Source organism: Cyprinus carpio, chromosome A25 (genome assembly GCF_018340385.1).
Source record: "Cyprinus carpio isolate SPL01 chromosome A25, ASM1834038v1, whole genome shotgun sequence".
In the NCBI taxonomy this organism is placed as follows: Eukaryota; Metazoa; Chordata; class Actinopteri; order Cypriniformes; family Cyprinidae; genus Cyprinus; species Cyprinus carpio.
The window spans coordinates 7,671,444-7,693,483 of record NC_056596.1 but is presented as its reverse complement, the minus strand read 5'-3'; the positions used below and the strand labels follow the sequence as shown (position 1 = coordinate 7,693,483).

At 36.4% G+C, this 22,040-nt stretch overlaps 1 protein-coding gene across 8 annotated transcripts in view; it reads right to left on the bottom strand.

Annotated features, from left to right (window-relative positions):
* LOC109052670 (SH3 and multiple ankyrin repeat domains protein 2-like) overlaps nt 1-20,320 on the bottom strand; it is a 60,389-nt gene extending 40,069 nt beyond the window's left edge. For 3 of the 8 annotated variants that reach the window (XM_042715226.1, XM_042715229.1, XM_042715231.1), the window contains exons 1-3: nt 19,714-20,319; nt 14,895-14,961; nt 5,586-5,937 (exon numbers count right to left, since the gene is read on the bottom strand). In XM_042715226.1, the coding sequence (XP_042571160.1) occupies nt 5,586-5,937; nt 14,895-14,961; nt 19,714-19,824 (530 nt within the window). In that variant the 5' untranslated portion in view covers nt 19,825-20,319. Of the gene's footprint in view, nt 1-5,585; nt 5,938-7,958; nt 8,339-14,894; nt 14,962-19,713 lie in introns of those variants that run through there. The other 5 variants (XM_042715225.1, XM_042715228.1, XM_042715227.1 and 2 more) reach the window with 4 other exon arrangements.
* Nucleotides 20,321-22,040: the final 1,720 nt, after the last annotated feature.

Below are 22,040 nucleotides of genomic sequence, written 5' to 3'. Positions count from 1 at the left end.
GTAGATGATACAGATGTGATGTGCTTTTTTTGGAGCCAGCAAAGTGTTTATGCACTAAACAGTCCTAAACTGATACACTTGGTTTATTACTTTAAAATGAAAAATGTGCAAAAATTGTGATGATAAATGGAGAATACCAAAAAGTGGCAAAACAATCTGGAACAGCTGTAAGAAAATAACCATATGAAATATGATGCAAACAGCACACTGTGCCATATTTTAAGAGCAAACTAAATCGGCTGCACAGCGCTGCAAAATTAACTCCCAGCTACAAACTGCAGCAAATCTGTTCAGCCAATCAGATTTAAGTGCTGAAAATCTCAGAAAAAAAAGACCACAACAATATTTTAAGCAAAAAAAACAAAAACAAAACAGAAATATAAGTTACTTGCTACCAACTGTAGTTATATGAATAAGCATAAATCCTTAATAAAACAAAATCCTTATTCGCTTATATAGCTTATTGATATCTAATAATCAACTTTCAAATGGCCTCACGTACAGAATCTACACCAGCTGGAATAAAAACAAGCATATTTCAGCAAACCATAAATGAGTGGCTTACTCATTTAGAGCACCGCCTATGGCAGCCAACCGGTCTGCCAATGTAACTAGCTGTCAAAACCGAGCAGCGAAGCTTTCTTATCCAGCTTCTTCCAAAGACAATTACATAAGCTGCGCTTCGCATCTTATTTTTGGAGGAAAACAGCAAAAAAGAGTTAATGTGGGCTGAGGTATTTATGCAAAACAGGGAGGAAGGAAACAAGGCCAGTAAGTGTTAGAAATCGGTTCAAGCGCTGCACGTATAGTCATATCCACAGGTCTATTTTTAATCAAGCTTGAAGGAAATAAGGTCTCATCATCTTTAAGATTTTGAAACAGCAATCAAAATATGACAACAGTGGCAGATTAGCTGCTATTGCAAACGCTTGGCTAGCACATAACTGCACATTCTTACAATGAAATTATCAACGTTTATATAGAATTAAACTTAGCTCAGTCTAAATCGGGCTTCATTTAACTCTTCAAAATTTCACAAAACACCACAAAAATACTTTAAAAACTTATTCATCATCATAAAAAAACTTTACATTTAAAAAAAAAATAAAAAATCATACACAGTAGCCTAGCAAAACTTTATATTTATAAAAAATATATTTAAATAATATTATACACAGTTTTTCCCTATATAAAAACATATGTAATGAAATGTGAATATTAATTACATGTGTGTATGTATGTATTATGTCTACCTTTTTAGACACCTTTGTAGTACTATAGATTTTTTAAGTAGTTTGAAAAATCTTTAAAAAAAACAAAACTAAATGTAAATACCACAGTACTTGTTTACATGGGTAGATCTTCAAAACAACTCCAAACAAGTGGCATGCTGTATCTACAACATGACCTTTACTGGCACGAGATGGAGTGTCTCATATTTCCCTTGTTTATAGCGGTTGACAAATGGCAATATGACGCTACAACTGACTACATCTGCTTCAGTTCCATTCTGAGCCTCTGAAGAGCAGCCACATTATCTAATACACCAGAAGACACATAGACACCGACCGAAAGTGACACACTCACACATGTACACACAACATACGGACATAGCCATAGCAACTGCTGCTGTAACTAAGGAATAGCGTTCCATTTGAGCTGCACATGCAGGCACGGAAGCCAATGATATTTCCACGGGTTCCACACTGGCACTAGCTGGAATCGAAGACCCCATTTTTGAGCCAAAAGACCAGATGTGTAGTCTTTGTTTTCGGTTGTTGTCCGGTTTTATTCAGGCTGGCCCGCATCAGCAGCGTAAATGCCATTGTAAAACACGTCTAGCACAACAAACGAATCTATATAGGCTGCAGCATGAAAAACGAGAGGAGAACAGGGTCAAATACCAGAGGAGTTAATTCTTCCTTTTTAAAATGACATCTAATTAGAGGAGTTTTTTGCAGTGGAAGTGAGTAATTGGCCTGGCCCACTTACTGTACTGAGTCTGCTCTCACGCTAGAACCCCTGTTGAGTGACAAGATTCGCACACCCACCGACACACATGCATGCGCAGAGACACACACAAGCGCACACACTCATGCACACGTGCATCCTGAACTTTCACTACATGACAAGCACCCACGCATGCATTCACTCACAGGGAAATATATATATGCATGGCCACACACAAACACACATGCTCTCTGTCTTTCTGAGCAGATTCTTGCCTCTCACTGTGGCCTAATTGTTTGCCAAGTCTCCATATTGCATCTTTGTATTTTGCACTTCTACACCCAAAGTCACAAAGCTAAAAAAAAAACAACAGCCCGGGCATCTGTCCAAACCCATCCTGGATCAGGTGCATATCGCATTGCAAATGCAACCAAACCCTGGCTGCTCAGGTTATTTTACAGACAGATGTCCAAATATTTGTCGCTGTTTCTTTTCAAGGCCATAAGCAAATCGCATGGGTTTCATATGTGCCATTCAATGCTGAAGTCACATACTGTAGTTGTCTATATGCTGTTATACATTTTTTTGTCATCATCTATTCACCCTCATGTAGTTCCAAATCAGTGTGACTGATTTCTTTTGTGAATCAAATTAGGAGAAATGTTGAAGTATATCCCAGCTGCTCTTTTCATTATAATAACATTAAATTGGCACTGAGGCTATTAAGTGTCAAAAAGGAACCAAAGGCACCATAAAAATATTATATAAATAGCACATACCAAGTGTTCTGAAGCAATAGAATAGATTTGTATAAAAATGAAAAAAACTTGAGGGTGAGAAAACAGAACATACTTTGTTGGTTTGGGTTGAACAATCCCTTTACTTTTGTAAAAACTAAAAAATTAATTTCATATATTTTTCAATATGAATTATTTCTAAAATGTACCCTTTTCAAAATTATATAAAAGTTATGCTTACATAAAAAAAAACTAAAGGAGGTTTAACATTTTCTTTTATCTTAATACAATGCACTTTAAAAATTAATAGTTTATTCATTATTCAATAAGTCGCCAAGGGAAGGACTGTTCACTTAAAAACACTGAACAACGTTTACATATTAAATACTCACTCAATAGGATATTTCTTCTGGTTTTCCCCAACAAATGTATGATTATGGTATATGTTTTACATCCTGCTAAACTATATTCTCAGTATAGAATGCCTGTATTAAATTGTATTAAAGAGACAGTTCACCCTAAAATAAAAATTGTCATTGTTTACTCACCCTCATCTTCTAAACCTGTAAGCATTTCGTCTTCCTCAAGAACACAAAAGATGATACTTTGATACTTTTTTTTGAACGCCACTGACTTCTATTTTATGGGCAAAAACAAACAACCATCAAAATATCTTCTTGTGTATTTCACAGAAGAAAGTAAGTCATGCAGGTTTGGATCAACATGAGTTGAAGGGCCTATTTGGAATTTCAAGCCTTTTTTTATTTTTTTGCTTCTCAAATTTCCATCTCTTATAGACACATAAATACTCATCTAAAGGTCCATTCACACCAAGAATTCTGATGTGCTATCAGCAGGGCTCCAGACCCACAAAAAAAGCAATTAAGGAGCCACTGGCTCATATAAGAAACAAAGCACCAAATTATTTTTTTAAGTGCCACAGAATAAACGTGTTTTATGTATGTGTTTATTTATTTATTTATTTTAACAGTCATATGGTCATTTGTTTATGTCTCACCTTTATCTTAATTTTAATCCGTCTTGCAGAAAAAAGGTTCACTTAAAGTGGGAATGTCTTTTCCAACTTGAGAACTATACAGTCTCAAAGAATTGTTCATTACACAGAATCTGTGCTACTATAAGACCACAACTATGCCAGCATCACTTGGCCATTGAGTGTAGTTTGGGCTCCTCCTCAATGCATCCTATAAATGTCATCATATGTCTTGCACACATCCCATCTGTTTATCTACATTAGTAAAATGCAATTATATAGGTGGTGTTGAATTTTATCTTTAGCTCCTTGCATTCTTTCTTATGTAAGGTTAAGTAAAAATATGTAATATAGTGCATACATTAAGCAAAATCCTCCTTATTATGGTTATGTTTTCTAGCTGACTAATGAGCTTATGGACGGCGAGTGGTTATTCTGAGGTAAATGATTGTTATGTGGCATTGTTTATAAGCTTTACACATTTTCTGCAGTTTGAAACAATGAACGAGCGATTACATGAGACATTTCATTAAGTTGTACTGTATCTTATAACATACCTTTGGATGTTCATTCATGTTTATTTCATATAGTAGTAAAGAGAAAGATATGATGAGTTCACGTGCCGCTTGAACTGAGGCACTAAAGCGATCACTTATGCTACATTAATGAATAGCAAAATGTTTTTTATTGTTTGAATTTCGTTATGAATTTAGCTTAATTTTAAGGCTGATATTTTGTTTATTAAAAGTTAACAGAGCACAAAGCTTATTGTGATTATTGGACGGCAAGTGCGCTACAAATTATATGAAGTTCACTCATTAACAGAACACAGACTAAAGATCTTGATAACAAAAAGCCATATTAATATTGATTATAAATGAGAGTTGTTAACGACATTGCTAATGTCCACACAGCTGACAGCATTACCTGTTGTAGTTTGTTCAAGTTATGTTCGAAACAGACACTGCTTTGCTTCAGTTACTTTGCAAGTCTCCGTCATTTTCGATCTCTCTTGTGCTGACTGTTTTTCCAATAAATCTTTGATGTGCAACGTCTCAGTTTATTACGTTAACATAACAAAAGATGTGATCGCAAAACAACCATACCATGTTCATACCATGTCAATTTATTATGTCGCAAGTGGTGATCTTAAGGAAAAACTTCTCTCGCAAATTAATTTTTTTGGTCACAAATGCAGCCGTTTTAGGTGCAGTCTGGAGATCTGGTCAGCTGGAAAAATCCCTCTGAAAGTGATTCCACTGATACCATTCCTCTATTTTGTAATTGTTATGGTGTGAACTTCCCCATTCTCATAGAATTAGAAATATTTTGAAAACATTATCGTTATAGTATTCAGAGGCCTTAATTATGGATCTAATATCCTGAAAACTCCAAAAAGTAACATGTAAAAAAAAAAAAAACAGGCATCTCTGCGGTCCAGTCCATATCCCATAGACCCCACTTCCTCAAATCTTGCCCCGGAGGTCCAATGTGCTGTAGAGTTTAGCTCCAACCCTGATCAAAGTCACCTGCCTGTGATTTTCTAATGATCCTAAAGACATTGATTGGCATTGATTAGCATGCTCAGGTGTGTTTGATTAGGGTTAGAGCTAAACTCTGCAGGAAAGTGGATCTCGAGGTCCAGATTTGAGGATCCCTGCCATAGACCAATTCCCAACACTTGACCTATTTGCATCCACACATGTCCTTATAAAAATAACACAGATTTGCCATAAATAAGGCCTCTGGTGGCAACAGATAAAAACAAGTTTGTCCTCACAGAAAAGGACACATTCCAGCCTGGACAAGAGGGACCCACACAAAACTGGACAAACAATAAGACGTGGACACAGTGACAGTAGTCACCTCAAGTCCCATTGCTTCCTTCTGGGACAGCCACTGACCTGCTGTGGCGCTGAGGGGTCTGTCTCCGTGTGTCTCCCTCCCCCAGCCGGCCCAGGGAAGGGGAACGGCTTCGGGCGGAGCGTCCCCCCCGGGCCATGGTCTTCACCGTGCCATTGGGGCTGTTCTGCATCTGCTGGGGGTGGCGGGGCGAGAGGCTGCGCAGGGGGGAAGCGGCAGGAGAGGGCGAGCGAGAGCGGTCCAGCGGTAGCTTGTTGACGTTCAGGTTGTTGTCGCTGTTGGAGCGGAGCAGCACACGTGGGGCAGCAAGAGTGCTCCTACCCTGGTGCTGCGGCGCCGTTTGCTGCAGTGGCTTGCTCCGACCCGTGCCTCCCGGTGCCTCCCGGAAAGGCACTGGGAGAGATACAGAAAGAAAGAAAGTGATTAAATAAAATGAAGACTGTTTATACACAGTGTGAAGTGGACTTTCAACTACTCTGTCTGTTTTAAAGTAGTTCAGCTTTTTTAGGTGTCCTTCATTCAATTGAAAGTGACAATAATTAGAGCACTGTAACGAGTGTTCAAGTACAAGCTGCTAGACTGCACTTCAACTTTTTACTACATACAAAGAACTCTGTCACATTAAAAGACCAAATGCTGTCTGCTCATCAAGTTCACAATCACCTAGTTTGATGCTCATTTATTGAATTAATGAATAAATTAGTTGCTGCTGAATTTATGTCATCTGCTGTCAGAACTGAATCAATGTTGAACATCTAAATCCATAGTCAAATTCTAGTCAAAGGAAAAATCTAGGTTAAATGAGCTAAATAATTTGTTAACACTGTACAATTATGTTCAATAAAATTAGTTAACTAACTTGGACTAACAATAAACAATACTTTCCCAGCATTTATTAATCAGGGATTATATTTTCATATACTAATGCATTTTAAAATTTCAAGTTGTAAAGGATTACATTATTTGCTGTATTATGAAAGAGCATGATTTTTATTTTTTAAAAAGTATATTGATAAAAAATATGGCCAACATGTTGTAGTAACACTGGCTCAACCAAATAGAATTTGCTGCGGAGCTATCTGTTTTAGCCGACCAATGGCAGACTGTTTGGGAAACCTGTCTGAAAACAAGCAGTTTGTTGTTGCTAGTATAGTGCAAACAAACGCCAACTTAAGCTATAACTTTTACTTCAATGCCCAGTAGACTTTGTAAAAGCATTTTTTTTTTCAAACTGTGAGATGAGTCAAATACATTTCTTGTGGAAATCAACAAAGTTACATCTTAGTACTCCTTTAATACAGTAAACAAAGTGTTTTTTTGTTTCTTAAACAACAAGACTATGCCGATCACTTTGGTCTCCAGAGACATACACCCACAGCAGCCAACTTCTCTGGTTCCAAGGTGATATGCACACATTTCAGGACCAAATGAAGCCTATATCTCCACAACACCCCCCTTCTTGGGCATTGGGAAATCCCTTGAGTTCACTGATCGCACTGTATGCATGATGAATGCCTATAATTACTAATCTGCTGCCATGTTAAAGGTGGTTCAGGAAGACGTTTATCCAAAGGAGCTTGTTTCTTAGAAACACTAGGCCGCTGAAAGACACAGTTCACACATGAACTAGATATCACTTGTTGGGTGAGAAAAAATGCTATAAATATATTCTGAAAAATAACGCAGGAGAAGCATAGAGGAGAATTACGCCACTAAACAAAACCACTGTGCTGATGTAATGGCAACCTGGAGCAGTTAGATCACCTTCACTGTCATGGCAGGTTATGACAAACAGTCTCAGAGATACATATTATCCTGTTCATTATTTAAAAGGCTACTGTAGGGAGGTCATTAAGGCAATAATGTACAAACCCAACCCCCACAAACCGTAAAGAGCTCTGCCCAGCCCCCACTGATGTGGCAGGTGATGCCACATGAAGTCTGCCAATGAAAAGAAACCAACATTGATAATATCACAAGAAAACAACACCTTGGTTTTGGACACGCAGATGAAGTGGCAACATTCCAACTGCAACATTCTAAATATAAAAAAGTACCAATACCAATAAACGAAACTATAGGAAAGTTAGAACAAATATGTTGAGGAACTCTTGGAAAATCCAAGAAGATTAAAAATCAACATGAAGTTGATTGAATTCCTTGCAGAAGGAAATGACTCTCTTAAAGTGATGTTCTCTACACCTCAGACTAATTCACTCTTGGTCTCACGAGATTCAACTTTCGTTATAATCTGTCATAATATATGATAGAACTCAAAGACTTTTTCCTCACACAAGAAAAGTCTGTGTGGCTCTAAGACTGGAGTTCTGAGCACTAATCCCATGGATCAGAAGTCACCCAATATCAGAGAACCCTGCTCTAGACTCTCAAAACCCCAAAAGATCACCTCTTACCTTCTTTCTTGAAGGCATTCAGTAAAGACTTCATATCTCCTCTGAGTTTAATAACTTCCTTGGAATGTCCGTTTCGCCTTGAGGAACTTGGAAACAGAAGGTCAGGTTCTCCTGGACTGGGGTTCCTCGGTCAGTAAAGCACAACAGAGAGGGTTACGGAGAAGGCAAGCACTGTGGTGACAGTGCCCGCTCCACATGATGCCGTCTGTGACTGTGAGAGGAAACAGCAGAGTGCACAAGCCTCGCACGTTTCTTCGCTCTATCTCTCTCTCTCTCGCTGACACACATACATACACACTAACTCTCTCGCTCGCACTCAGTTTCTTTCCGTTTTGCCCCGCCTCCTTTCCTCTCTCTATCTCTCTTCCTCTACATCACTCTCTCCCTGCCACCAAATCATTCACTGTACTATCAGTTCAAGCCTCCCACTGTTTGGATTCCTCTAGTTAGACAAGGCAGAAGACTGATTGGAGTGTGTTGTTGAATCAGCTGTGTGACAAGACCATACTGGGATAATCTGATTCAAAACACCACCATTATGACACGAAGTACTGAGATAAACACAGTTGCCCCAAAATTCTTCAATTTCGGCCCATCAGTGGCTGGCAATATCATCAGAAGGGTTTTTAAAATTTGCTGGAGACCACCCACCAAACATGCAATCAAGACTCTTGAATGAACTTGCGACAATGAGAAGGTGTTATTGATTATGGATTTTAACCCTTGTTGGCTCGCCGAAACAGCTGTATGGGAATCAAGCCACCAAGTGTTGCTAAGCAACCCAGGGATGGATGTCTAAATTAGTCAGTGCAAGTTGCCGGGTTGTGAATTCTCCCGTTACCCATGTATGTGGGCTGTCCTTTCACACTAGCAATTCACAATTGCTTCTCAAGCTCTGTTTCCCTCTCTCTCTCTTTTTTCCCCCTCCTCCCATTTTCTGGCATGAGATGAAAAAAAAGAAAGATCTTTGAGGAAACAAAAAGGAAGGAATTCTTGCATATTAAAACCTGTGTCAGTTTATGATGTCGTCAGCATATATATGGATATGGAGTTGATAAATCTACAGAGGGATCCAAAAGTCTGAGACCACTAGTGCAAATCTTCACATTTTGCTCTAGATTCTAATGAAAAAAAAAAAAAAATAGAGCATAAAAATTTGTGAAAAGTTGAATTTAAAAATAAACATGAACTTCAGAATTTGGTTTAGACTGCTTCTTTAATGACAGCATTATTCAATCTGACATGAAATTCACAAGTTTGTGCAAAACCTGATTATCCATAAAAAGTTATTTACATGAATTAATTAATTAATTAATTAATTATTTGGAGAATTTTATTCACAAATTGTTTAGATTTGTTTATCAAAAATAGATTTCCCAACAGTGTTGTTATACTTAATTGAAACTAAAATAATTTTTTGTTAATTGAACTAAATCAAAAATAAATAAATAAATAAATAATCCAAAATCCCAGATTTTCAAGAGTGTCTAATGTCTTCTGGACCCCACTGTATGTCTTCAAATGTACACTGCTGATTGGATGACTTGTACATAGCAGGGATGGACAGAGCAAAACAATAAATCCAACATAATTTGTGCATCATTAGACATCTCAATTCCATCTCTGTGGTCTAATGAGCCAGCAAAATGATAAAACTGACAGCTTCTCACATCTAATTCAACTCTCACACAAGTAATAACACCATAAGCGGCAAAATCGTTTGAAACTGGTTCCCAGTGGGAGCTGTGAATGTGTTTTCAGGGAGCGGTTATGATATGGCCATGTTTCAAAATAAAACAAGCTCCACTTTAAAATAACCCAAAGCAAACCCTGTGAGTTAACTCTCTACGGACAGCCTCCTCTTTCTTTTTGCTTTCTTCTCATTCTTCTGCTCATGCTATTAACAACCCAGCCTTAAAAAAGTGCCAATCGCCTTTGCTTCGGTGGCTTTGATTAATCTTTCCTGATAAAGAAAACATCCTTTCTTATGTGTCAGCAATTTCTAAATCATTCGCCCATCCAGAGTGAAGCTAAAGATGTATAGACATTTTCACCCAATTAAAGACTCTATGTAACAAACAATTCCTCCGGACCTCAGAAGCGCCGGCCACCGCAGCTGGTATCCACACTCTCATTAAATCAATAGTCATTAAATCGCACTTGAAACCGTATCTCAAACCAAAGAGCTCAACCTATTCGATCGAAGCTGGGGTAGGTTTGAACTTGGGTGGTGAACTGAAATCCATCACTCTGTCATGCTTTGAATTTGGTCTTGTTTATAAACCATGATTAAAACTCAAGATGGTGTATTATATTTCTCAGCCGCCCCAATATCTAATATAGACTGGCGGAATGCAATATGAGCCTCTGTGTGTGTGTGTGTGTGTGTGTGTGCATTTGCACATATACATGCATTTCTTCCATAATTCACACAATATTTGAGTGCTCTTTGAAATCGGCGCCATTTCATATGCTTTAACAAGTAAGTCGATAATAAGCCAGGCTCCGAGACCTCCTTGGCTTCTCAACCGCGACAAGTGCACACAAGGCAAACTCACATCCCTTAAGCCAATTATTGTGTGAATCCGGGAACCATGGCAACCACCGGGTGGCATTAAATGGGACGTCCATTTACATACATAACTACAGTGCTTGTTTTAAACATATAGGCATGGTGGAGACGCAGCACATAAACAAACAAAAAAATCCAATGGATTTCGATGGAGTTTAAAAATGCAAAGCCTTCCCATTCAGTTCGAATTTGTGAAGTTCAAAGCTCTGACACTGTGCCCTCCGCTGTGGTCTAACATGTGACACGTAATTACCAGATCCCCTGCTACTATGCGCACTAAAATAACAAGCCGTTCCTGTCTCCTCCCTGAGTGACGCATTAGACACAACGGCAAACTGTGCAACTATTGAAGATTGTTCAATCAAAACCTTATAAAAGCAATATCAGCGCACAGCTGGCCAACCGGTTCGTTCCGTCAGAGGCTCCTTTCGGCTGAGATTGAAACATTCAGAAGCCTGCTGATTCCCATATTACGTTGATGGAATCTCTGTGTTTCTGTCAGAGCTGTTACCAAAGGGTATAAGGAAAACCTGACAGCTGTAGCAAAGAAGATGCGCAATGCTAGGCCTTACATCTCCACTTCAGGTCAGCTCTATTCTCCAGCTACACTCTCAAAAATAAAGGTTCCAGAATTATTTTTTTGCAGAAATGCCACTGAAGATGCATTTTAGGTTCTCCAAAGAACCTTTAAGAGAACAGTTTTTTGGAACACGTCTTTTTTTAGTGTCAAATACAGTTTACTAGTCTGAAGAACCAGGGTTTCTGCAGGTTTTATTAAAGTAAATTCAAGACTTTTTATGACCAAGTAATGGAAAGAAAGGAATAAATTGAATGGAAGTCAATATGGTCTCTAAATGTAAAGGTCTTATCTTACCAACACTTCAAAGTTTGAAAATACAACTTCCAACAGATCTCCATTACTTAATCATTCATTTTACAAAATAATATATTAAAATAACTTTTACTGTACATTCTGCAGAAAAAGTGATGTTCGTCCTCTGTATTCTTGTCTTTTTTCCAGTGCAAATGTTCAAAGGTTTTTAAATCAACCAATTACTTGAAAAGCAAAATGTCATAAGTTTTATGAGAAATTGTTCAAAATGAAGTGAGTTTGTGGTTAAAACAAAAACAAACATCTGCCAGTGGGCTCAAAAAAAAAAAAAAAAAAAAAAAAAAATCAACTTAATTCAAAGAGAAAATAAGTTAATACCCCAACAGCTATGTTTCCATCCAAAGTGAATTTAACTTGTGCACCGAATTGGAATATTGCAAAAACTAAATTATGTGAATAAAACAAGTCAAAAAGAACAAGAGTGTCACTCCTTTATAAACTAGCACTAAATATCACTAAAAGTATACTAGGAGGAGCAAATGAATAATAAATTACTTGCGCCTCAAGAGTGAAACACAGTAAATGCGGCCATTGCTTTTGGAGGTGGATGCCTGCTGTTTGGCAATGGAGTCATGTAAGACAGTTCTGGGAGGCAATTATACAGAAATACTTTGACGACAGACTTTGACTCAGGCATTGCAGAATGACCAAAATAACATTTGAGATGCTGTGCAACGAGATCGTTCTGCTGGTTAGTCAAGTTATCCCCTCCATTCGCGCAAAGTCGCATGACTTTTTTGATGCGCTTGGTTTAATTTATTCTACAAATGCGTTTCCATCTCCCATTATTTGCATAAACACCTTTCGCACAATTAAAAAAACCACCTAAAACAAGCATAAAAACTTTTTGCGAATTAAGGGATTTTTTTCCCCAAAATTTGGAGTTTCTGATTTGATACTTCAAAATGCACATAAGAAAACAGGGTGATGGAAGTGCAGATATTGACAGACATTTGTTCTTGTTTTAAGCATAAACACTTATTTAATTTCCTTCCATTTCTCAGAAAACAAGACTTCACATGTTTGTTCAGTTTGCATCTCAAGTAAATGTATCTTGATTTAAGGGTGATTAGATATTTGAATTGGAAATCAAAACAAAAATCCTGAGGAAGATTTACAGTGCATGTAATATTTAATGCAATGACTTTATGAATTTAAGACCTTCTCCTCCAATTTAAGACCTTTTAAGGCCTTCATTTGTGAAAAAACAAATTGTAAAGACCTTTTATAAGACCTTCAGAAACCCTTCTTCCTCTAAAAAGAAACTTTGGTGCAATGGAAAAGTTCCATGGATGTTAAAGCTTCTTCACGGAACCACTGATGCCAATAAAGAACCTTTTTTTTAAGAGTATAGTCCTGGAAACGTTATCCCACATTTCAATTTTACATTAATACAGAGGGAAAATGAACTGACAAAGCAATCAAAGTCACTCAATGTCATTCAATAAGCAGGTTAACAATTTTATGGCACGTCAGTGAGACGAAGATTAGCATTGCAGGCCAGAAAAACCAGGACAAATGTGACAAAAAACTTGAACGTGACAATTCTGATCAGAAAAAAAACCTAGGACTTGATAATGGCCTAAATTCAGTACAGGAAATAGTAGGAATTCTGCTGGTGTGCAAGTGTGCGTGTATATGTATGAGTCTCCTCTTCCTGTAAGGTCTGCAGCTTATGTAGGTCAGCTCCACTGAGTAACGCTCACGCTTGGGTACGGCACATGAAATCATCTATAGGGTGCCACGACAATCAGCAATGCCTGTGCATATAACCTTCAGGGGCAAACAAATATCACTAATATCATCATTTATAAAGCATAACACACGTTAGATGCGGAACACAGTGAAAATGTACATGCAAAATAGCTGTCATGAATAATTAATATGTAAATGAGTTATTTATGTCATGTTATCTCCATTCTACATTATATACGGACTCATCCGTGGTGTGTGAAGTCCTTCAAAGTCTTACAGTATTTACCCAGAACAGACTTCATTTCATCCAAATCCTTTCATTTAATGATGTCTAATGATTAATTAAATCTGTTGTGCCTTTCTTAGCTTTAATGAGGCGGATGATTATGCGGTCCGTTAATTGAAACGAGCGCATTCAATCACTGGATTCCTCAGAGTGTGGCTGAAAGTGTCAGAAAAATATACGGATGCATTTTACTTTTGGTAAATTAATACTGACATCTGCTGCATGTGTTAGAGCTGTGGGAGTAGAGAGTGCCACGCGAGGAAAAAAAAACAAAAATCATTTGTCATCTGTTTATAGCCAAGATATTTTGCCGAATACACATAATCATGACTTACTATATATTATGTATTATATACAGTAAGACCTCACAGGAAGATTATATATATATTTTGCATATGCTCAAAAAAGACCACCAAAACAGTAAACAGACCTTGTATATTCACTTAATGTTCAAATGCACAATTATAAGTTAAAGTGAGTCACTTCAGGGGCCCTAGAGGCACAAATTGCTGAGGCCCAACATTATAACACTGCATAATTATGTGAACCGCTGGAGACGGTGTCTGTTGCGTCACTAGAAGCAATAGAGGAAGCCCTTTTTAGCTTATGTTAGCCTTTAGTGAATATTACAACTTTTGCACCTGCAGCATCAGCTGCCTGCCTGATAATTGGATCATATTATATACCTTAATAAATATGATCCTCTCTCAGGACATTTTGCAGAGGAATAGCATTTTAAATTATTTGGTCATGCTCATTTTTAGTATAATCAAGAACTTAGGGGTGTTCATAACACTGTAGCCTAACCTGGCATGACGCAATGCAACAAGTTTCTAGCAAAATGTAACTTATTCATCCAAATTGAAAGTCCCATGACACAACACAATCACAGTCAATCAGAACAAAGCAATATTGATACTCCTCCAAAACTAATTCCCTAACAATTAATTAAGCATGAATTGTACAATGACTTGATTAAAATTTTGTTCTGTAGATAATTGTCTAGAGTCTAACTTTGTTTCATACTTTAGCATTCAAAACACCCAACAGTGATTATATCATTGTAATGTGTGCATACTAAATTCCAGACAGTTGGTATCCTTTTTAATATCTATTTGTGTACAGAATTTTGATTGGATATGGTTTTCCTGCATATATTTAACCATTTATATCCTGCTTTACATTGCACTGCAACCCTGTGTTAATTCTTATGTGCAGCAGATAAAAAACTTTAAGACTTTTGGGAGCAGGATTTTGGACCAATGAAATGTCACTGTGGGCGGGGCAACCCAGCAAATAAATATTCTGTTGCTAAATGCAAATGTGAATGGATAGGACAAAAACTCAGATTATATGATCGAGATTTCTTTTATTACTTGTCCCTTTTTACTTAGTTTGAACATCTAGCTAAGGAACATTTCTGGAATTCATAAAAAATTAGGTTATAAGGTGGTTTTCACAAACAAAGAAAGGTGAGTTTATGCCACTTACCAATATCAGCGTCTTTGTGATTCTTTATGATTTCCGCAAGCTCAAAATTTCCAGCAATTATTGCCACCTTAAAAAAAAAAACAAAAAAAAAACATAAGGCATATTAGATTCATCACTGGCTTGTGGTCAACAATTAATAATATTATTTTTTTTTTTTTTGGTTGAGGCTGCATAAAATAAATGAATTACTGGTAGTATAAGGACAGAACAAACAACATAAAACAGAGTGTCTGAGTCAGCAAGCCTGCAGTCCGACCCACTGAATCAAAAATAAGACTTTTTCACAAAGAAAAAAAAAGTATCATATACATTACCATTCAAAAACCTTTTTTTTAAAAAAAAATGTTTCTGAAATAAGTCTCTTTTGTTCACCTAAGGTGCATTTATTTGATTAAAAATAAATTAATTAATTAATTTAAAAACTGTAATATTGTGAAATATTAATAAAATTGATTTTTTTTCTATTTTAAAATATTTAAAAATAAATGTATTCCTGTAATGCAAAGTTGAATTTTCAGCAGCCATTACTCCAGTCTTTAGTATCACATGATTTTTCAGAAATCATTCTAATAAGCTGATTTGCTGTTCAAGAAACATTTCTCATTATTATCAACCTTGAAAACAGTTGTGCTGCTTAATATTTATTTATTTGAAATTGTAATCTTTTGTAACATTATAAAAGTATTTACTGTTACTTTTGATCAATTTAATGTGTCCTTACTAAATAAAAGTATATAAATAAAAAAAACTTACCCCAACCACAAATATCTGACCCCAAATTTTTTAACGTCTGCATAAATACCATAATACAGTGCAGCATGAACTTACTGCCTAATATCTCCTTTCGCATTAGATAAAAAAAAAGTCATACAGGTTTGAAACAACAGGAGGGTGAATAAATTTTAAATTTTTGGTGAACTACTCCCTGCATAGATTAACATATCCTCAAAAGGGTCTTCACAGCAACGAAACAAAAAAAAGTTTCAATAGCATGACTACCCATTCAGCAGAGGTTCCTTTCTATTTAATGGCTTTAATTTTACCACCCTTTAAAAAGTTACACAGTCTATTATAAGATCTATAATTTACACATCAGTCTGGTCACCAAGTCTGGTCATGAGAACAAAACTGGGTTTTAAATGGTGCACAAAGGCACAGTAACCTATTACTCTTGTGGCTTTTGGAGTAGTGTATTCCTAAGAGTGATAAAACACAGACTTCATTCACATTACACTAAATTAGTTGCTAAGATTTACGTAATGAGCTTGAAAAGAACTGCATTCCTTTTCTAAAGAAATGCTGTGCTTGGCTGCAGCTTAGAGCTTAAGTCAGATGAATAAAAAAAAAGCACAACACGACAGAAAGGTAAGTCAATCGACACAATAAAGGACTAATTCTGAAAAAAAAAGTAAAAAAATTTGTTCAACTGTAAAAATAAATGCACAGAAGCTTTTGGGTGGTCAGACTGACGAAAGCACACATTGCTGGGTAAGAACTGGAACATTTTGGTTTGCAGTTGACCCTGTATCATCATTCTTAGAATAAAAGGGTAACGGTAATTTGCTCAGCACATATTCCATTTTGCCAGGGAAAAGTCCTGTTTAACCCTTAACTGGTGCATTCCAGCAGAGAGCCTGAAGTTTCATGAGCTGCTTAAATGAGTTGTGATCGAGCGATCGCCGGGGCGTGAAATATGATTTTAGCAGCATGAGATGAATAATACAGCGCATTAAACAACACATCAGGAGAGCACTGATATGTACATTACATAAACACTTAACTCCTACGTCAGGTTTGGAGAGAAAAGTCACATCAAAAATCTATAGATTTTAAAAACAGAAAAAACCACAAAAAAGACACCAACCAACAACAAAAAAAGCAGCAACAAGTTTTTCTAATGTTTGGTTTGATGCGTTTGACTGTACAGGCGACTGCAAAACTAATCATCTCAGCTCTATTTTAATGATTTTGGAGGTTTGCCATTGGATTACTGTTGCGATATGTGCCATTTTGCTAATAAAAGCCACAGTTTTCCTTGAGGCACAAACACACATATTTCAGTACTGTAAAGGCATACATTCAAACCAATTATTTTTTCCGCTCTGGATAATGCATTGAAAAGCAGAAAAGGTGTTAAAACTATAACCATGGACTATAATATATACCATAAAAGTTAAATGTTACATTGCTGGATGAACAGGTCTGTGCACTGTGAAATCAAACTATGAATTAAAATGCAATGTGATGTGCATGGCGAAGAGCAAAAAGGATACGGATATTTCTGTCAAGGAGGATGCATTTCAAAGGGTTAAGCTTTTATTATGTGGGTGGTTTAGTACAGTATTGATGTTGGCGTGTTTGCTATTAAAGGGTTTACATGTTATTTACAGTAGCTATCTGCATTTGCTTTGAAGCTTTAATAATTCACTTCATTATGATAGTAATATGAGGAGTAGGGATTATGAGTTAGGATTATGTTATTTTAATAGCAACTGAACTCAAAATAATTTTAAAAAATGTAATTAGAAGTGGGTACTTAAGAGATTAGATCTGAAAAAAAAAAAATCCTATTATAATATCTCACAGTGTAAAATCAATCATATAAATGAAATATTATAAGCTCATGTATCACGATTTATCCTGTATCCTGTAAATGTGTATGTCATTTTTTAAATATTTTTAATTGAGCTGCAAGTACATCATTTGTAGTTTGCTTCCCCTGAAAACACGGTGTCTCTGCATTGTATTCAAAACATTGCTGTTTGCTAAAAAGAACATTATTTTGTGTATGTGGTGTAATGAAATGTGTTTATGCGGTTTAAGTCTCAAAAAACACATTATTTTCCACATACTGTACATTATTGTTTCTCCTCTACGCCACGCCTTTCTGAAACGCTTAGATTTTTGCAAAGCTCATCGGTCTGAAAAGCGAGGTGTGCTCTGATTGGCCAGCTATCCAGTGCTTTGTGATTGGCCGAATACCTCAAGCATGTGACGGAAGTGTTACGCCCCTGTGTGTCCCGGAGCGCCAACACAAAAACATTAAAACCCATTATAAACAAGACATTTGTTGCATCCAGTGGGGACATAATTACGGATTATAATGAAAATACCAGCAGTTCTCAATTCCAGTCCTCGCAACCCCCAGCTTTGCACATTTTGTATATCTCTCTTTGTTAACACACCTGATTCAGATAATCAGTTAGTTAGAAGTGAGCTCCATGCATGAACTGTGTTCCCACTGACATGGTCCCTACACAGTGTTCATTGCTCCCTATTCCCTGAGCAGGGGAAATCTGTTCAAGTTTACTTCACTTTGGAACATTCATTCACGGATTTGCGCTGCGCAAAGTCTTCACACACGGAGAAGTGTGACATCATATACCTCTTTAAATAAATACATACTATGCTATTTAAATTTTTCCTTTCTCTTTGGAGTGTTACAAGCTCTTTTTGCAAAAATAACACAAAAAAAGTATAACAAACTAAATACCCATAAAAAAACACATAATCATAATAAACCTTTAACATTCCTAAAAACCCCCAAAAACTGCCAACAAAACTAAAAAACCCCATAAACAATTACTTAGCAAAAATGGCTGCCCACTGGCTCACAGTGTTTTGTGCATCATAACTCAAAACTGGTATATTTAAATAGAGCACGAATTCTGAGTTAGCAGTCACCAACTTTTTCAAGTTACGTTCAATTCACTAAAGTTAAGAACTCCAAAAAAACGGCTACATCATTTATTTAAAAATGTGTTTTGGCATCATAACTCAAAAACTGATATAATTACGCGCATTAAATGCATCCAAAAATTAAATTTTTTAAATGTGTGCTGTCAAATGACTTCAAAATATCTCCTTAAATTAATAAACAAGTGTTTTTCCATACTATGAAAGTCAATGGCTACCGTCAACTGTTTGGTTACCAGCGTTCTTCAAAATATCTTCTTATGTGAACAACAGAAAGAAACAACTCAAACAGGTTTGGAAGAACTTGAAAGTGAGTAAATGATGACAGAACTTTCATTTTTGGGTGAAGTATCCCTTTAAATCTTTTACTTTTCATTCTAATGTTATTTCTGAGGGATAAACATGTTAGAGTTAATAGGTTTCTGTCAGAACATTGTTTAATTTCCCAGTCAAACTTTGCCAATGTTTGTGACAATATGCCAAAGACTATTGGCATAAAAATTACTTTGGTTTTGGCTATATTTCTAATAATAATCACTAATGACTAGTGGCATTGCAGTCACAGCCATTATTGAAGGCCACAGAACAGTAAACGCAACACTCTCATCAGCCCATGTCCACAGACTTGGATCATGTCCATTGCTGTCAGACAAGCTATTGAATGTCACAATCTGACATTTGAGAAAGAAACTCTTTAAGTAAACAAACAAAATAACCAGAGATTTTTCTCGAGAAAAAAAAAAAAAAAACACTAGCTGCTGATTTCAACTAAAACATTTAAGAAAACTACAAGAACTGATTTGATGTTCATTATTTCCCCTCTCTTAAATTTGACTCCTAATTATCTGAAGATACCAAAAACCCATGCAAACAAATATAATAAAATGATTAAGTACCCTCACGCTCATTGTTCTTTGAGTGCTGTCTTACATAATGCCTGTGCTTTTGTGTGACATTCTAATTAATTAAGAACTCTGCGCGACAGAACAACAAACAAACGCAAGTTCATTTAGCGCTCAGGGTTACACTAAACCAACAAAATTTACTAAACTTACATGAGCAAGCTTATTTACATTTTTTCAGTTATTAAAAAGTAGCCAAGCAAAGAAACACGTTAATGTACCTGAAAGGGCGTTTGTCCTCGGTAGTTCTTGACGTCTTTGCTGGCTCCGCGAACCAGAAGAACCCTGGCACACTTTTCTTCAGAAGAAAAGCAGATGATAGAGAAATGCATTCAATGTGATCCAACTCTACAAGAAAACGTTCTACTCTCTTTGTTTCTCCACCTTGTAAGAGCAAAATTAGACACGTCACAAGGTATCCCGCCTCACCCAGATCCAAAAGTGACAGACTTCGCCCTCAGCTTTGTGAAGTCCAATTCAAGTGTGATGCTACAGCAAAGTCTACACCCAAAGAGAAAGGAGAGGGGGTCTCTGCAGCAATGCCTATGTGCATGTGTGAATGTGTATGTGAGAACCAAAAGCAGAAAGACAGAGAGAGAAAGAGTGAGCGAGAGAGATCCAGGGCTCTGTAGCTCTCCAGCCCACTATATCCAGCAGGATTCAACAGCCCACCCACGGAATGCCTCACCAGTAAACCGACACACACACACAATCGCACATATATACACACACCTCCATTGCCTTCTCCTCCTACCTTCCTTCTAATACTAGTTTCACAGCTGCTGCCAGCCCTTGTATATGAGACATAATCACATGTGAGGATGCTGCTTCTATTCCCCGCACATGAAAATATCCCCGGCCTGCATTTGGCACCGGTTACAGGTTCCTCGTTGACATGGCGACGGATAGGCGCAATAGTGTTTAATCACAAACAATCGAGGCTCGAGAACCTGCCCTTGACTGCAGCAGAACTGACGAACGAGACAAATTAAGCATCTTTCGCCAAAGGCTAGTCAAGTGTCAACTTTACAGACGAGCACTTCAAATAACGACCCCACTGGTCGGCTCAGGTGAGCACGGCATCATATGTGACCACCAGTGAACTCAAGAGCCTCCACAAATCAATAAATGAAACATCTCATTGGCAGGACCATTTTCTTAAACTTAAAATAAACTTTATTTTCTAGTCATAAGAGCAGGGGTGGACCAGGCCGTGTTTAAAGGTATCAGAAATTCAGCATCATCCTTAGGAAAGCAATAAAAGAAGACAACATGAATTTCTTTAATTTGTTGTCATGGTCAATAACACAAGTTTTATTTTATTTTATTTTTTATTTTTTTTATTGATTATTCCTAGAAATCAATTAATGTTCCTAAAATAGAGTCCTAAAATTGCTTTTGTTTCCTTATTTAAATATATACAAATTTTAATTAGTCACATTTTATTTATTTGATTAGTGACCTAGAATCCTAAAATTCTGTTTGTTTTCAGGTTTAATTTAATAATTTAACTGTATATATTACTGAAAGGTTTTATGTAATAAAGATAGAAATATAAACTAAAATATCCTATTTAAAAAATTTGATATATACTTAAAAAATAAAAAACTGTATATATACTGTATATAAATGTATATATACTTTATATATTATCTTCTTTTCTTCCATATATTTTTTTTTTTTAGAAAATTTTGATTATACGTTTATATACGTTTTCCAGTTCAATATATTAGCGCTAGGTGATACGTAGAATACATAACTATATATTTATAATATTTATTTAATTTGATGTAGACTGTGAGTGACAGATGTACAGTTTGTTCAATTTTAAAATTAGACTTTAAGACAATACAATAAATTGAATTCTACATTTATTTCTCACTTTTTCAGTGAGAATATATAAGACTAGAAGGACACAAAAGATGTGAGATCAATATGGCCTATGACACAGCAGGAATATGATGTTATATACAGAGCGACAGTGAATAACGCTAGCGCGTGTAGTTCCAGCAGACAATGGCGCCCATGCTGTGACCCCGAGCCGACGGAGCAGACTAGATCTCCCACAGAGGAAGCATAAGGTGATTATCTGCCTGGCTGCTTAGTGTCGTGAGCGTAATGGGCCGTTGTCCATTCATAAACACTGAATGTTGGTGCTAATAGTCATGATTGTTCCAGCTCATTCCAGTTCCAGCTTTTATCGTGGATAGAATGGGAGACAATGGGGAATAATGACCAGTGTAATTCATGGCAATCGGTCATTGGCATTTATACAAATGAACATGGCATTGTTTCAGCATATATTTTTACCAAAATTGTATATTATGTATTTTATTATAGTACTTGTTTTTTTTTATAGTGACCCCAAAATAGAGCAGAATCCTAAAATTCTGTTCCCAGTTTTTAAAACATAATTTAATAATGTAATGTAATTTAATTTAATAATTGAACTGATATTTAATATATACACACACATACATAAACATGTCACATTTAATATATACTTGCAGATTTTATATACAAATCATCATAATATCATGAAAATAAC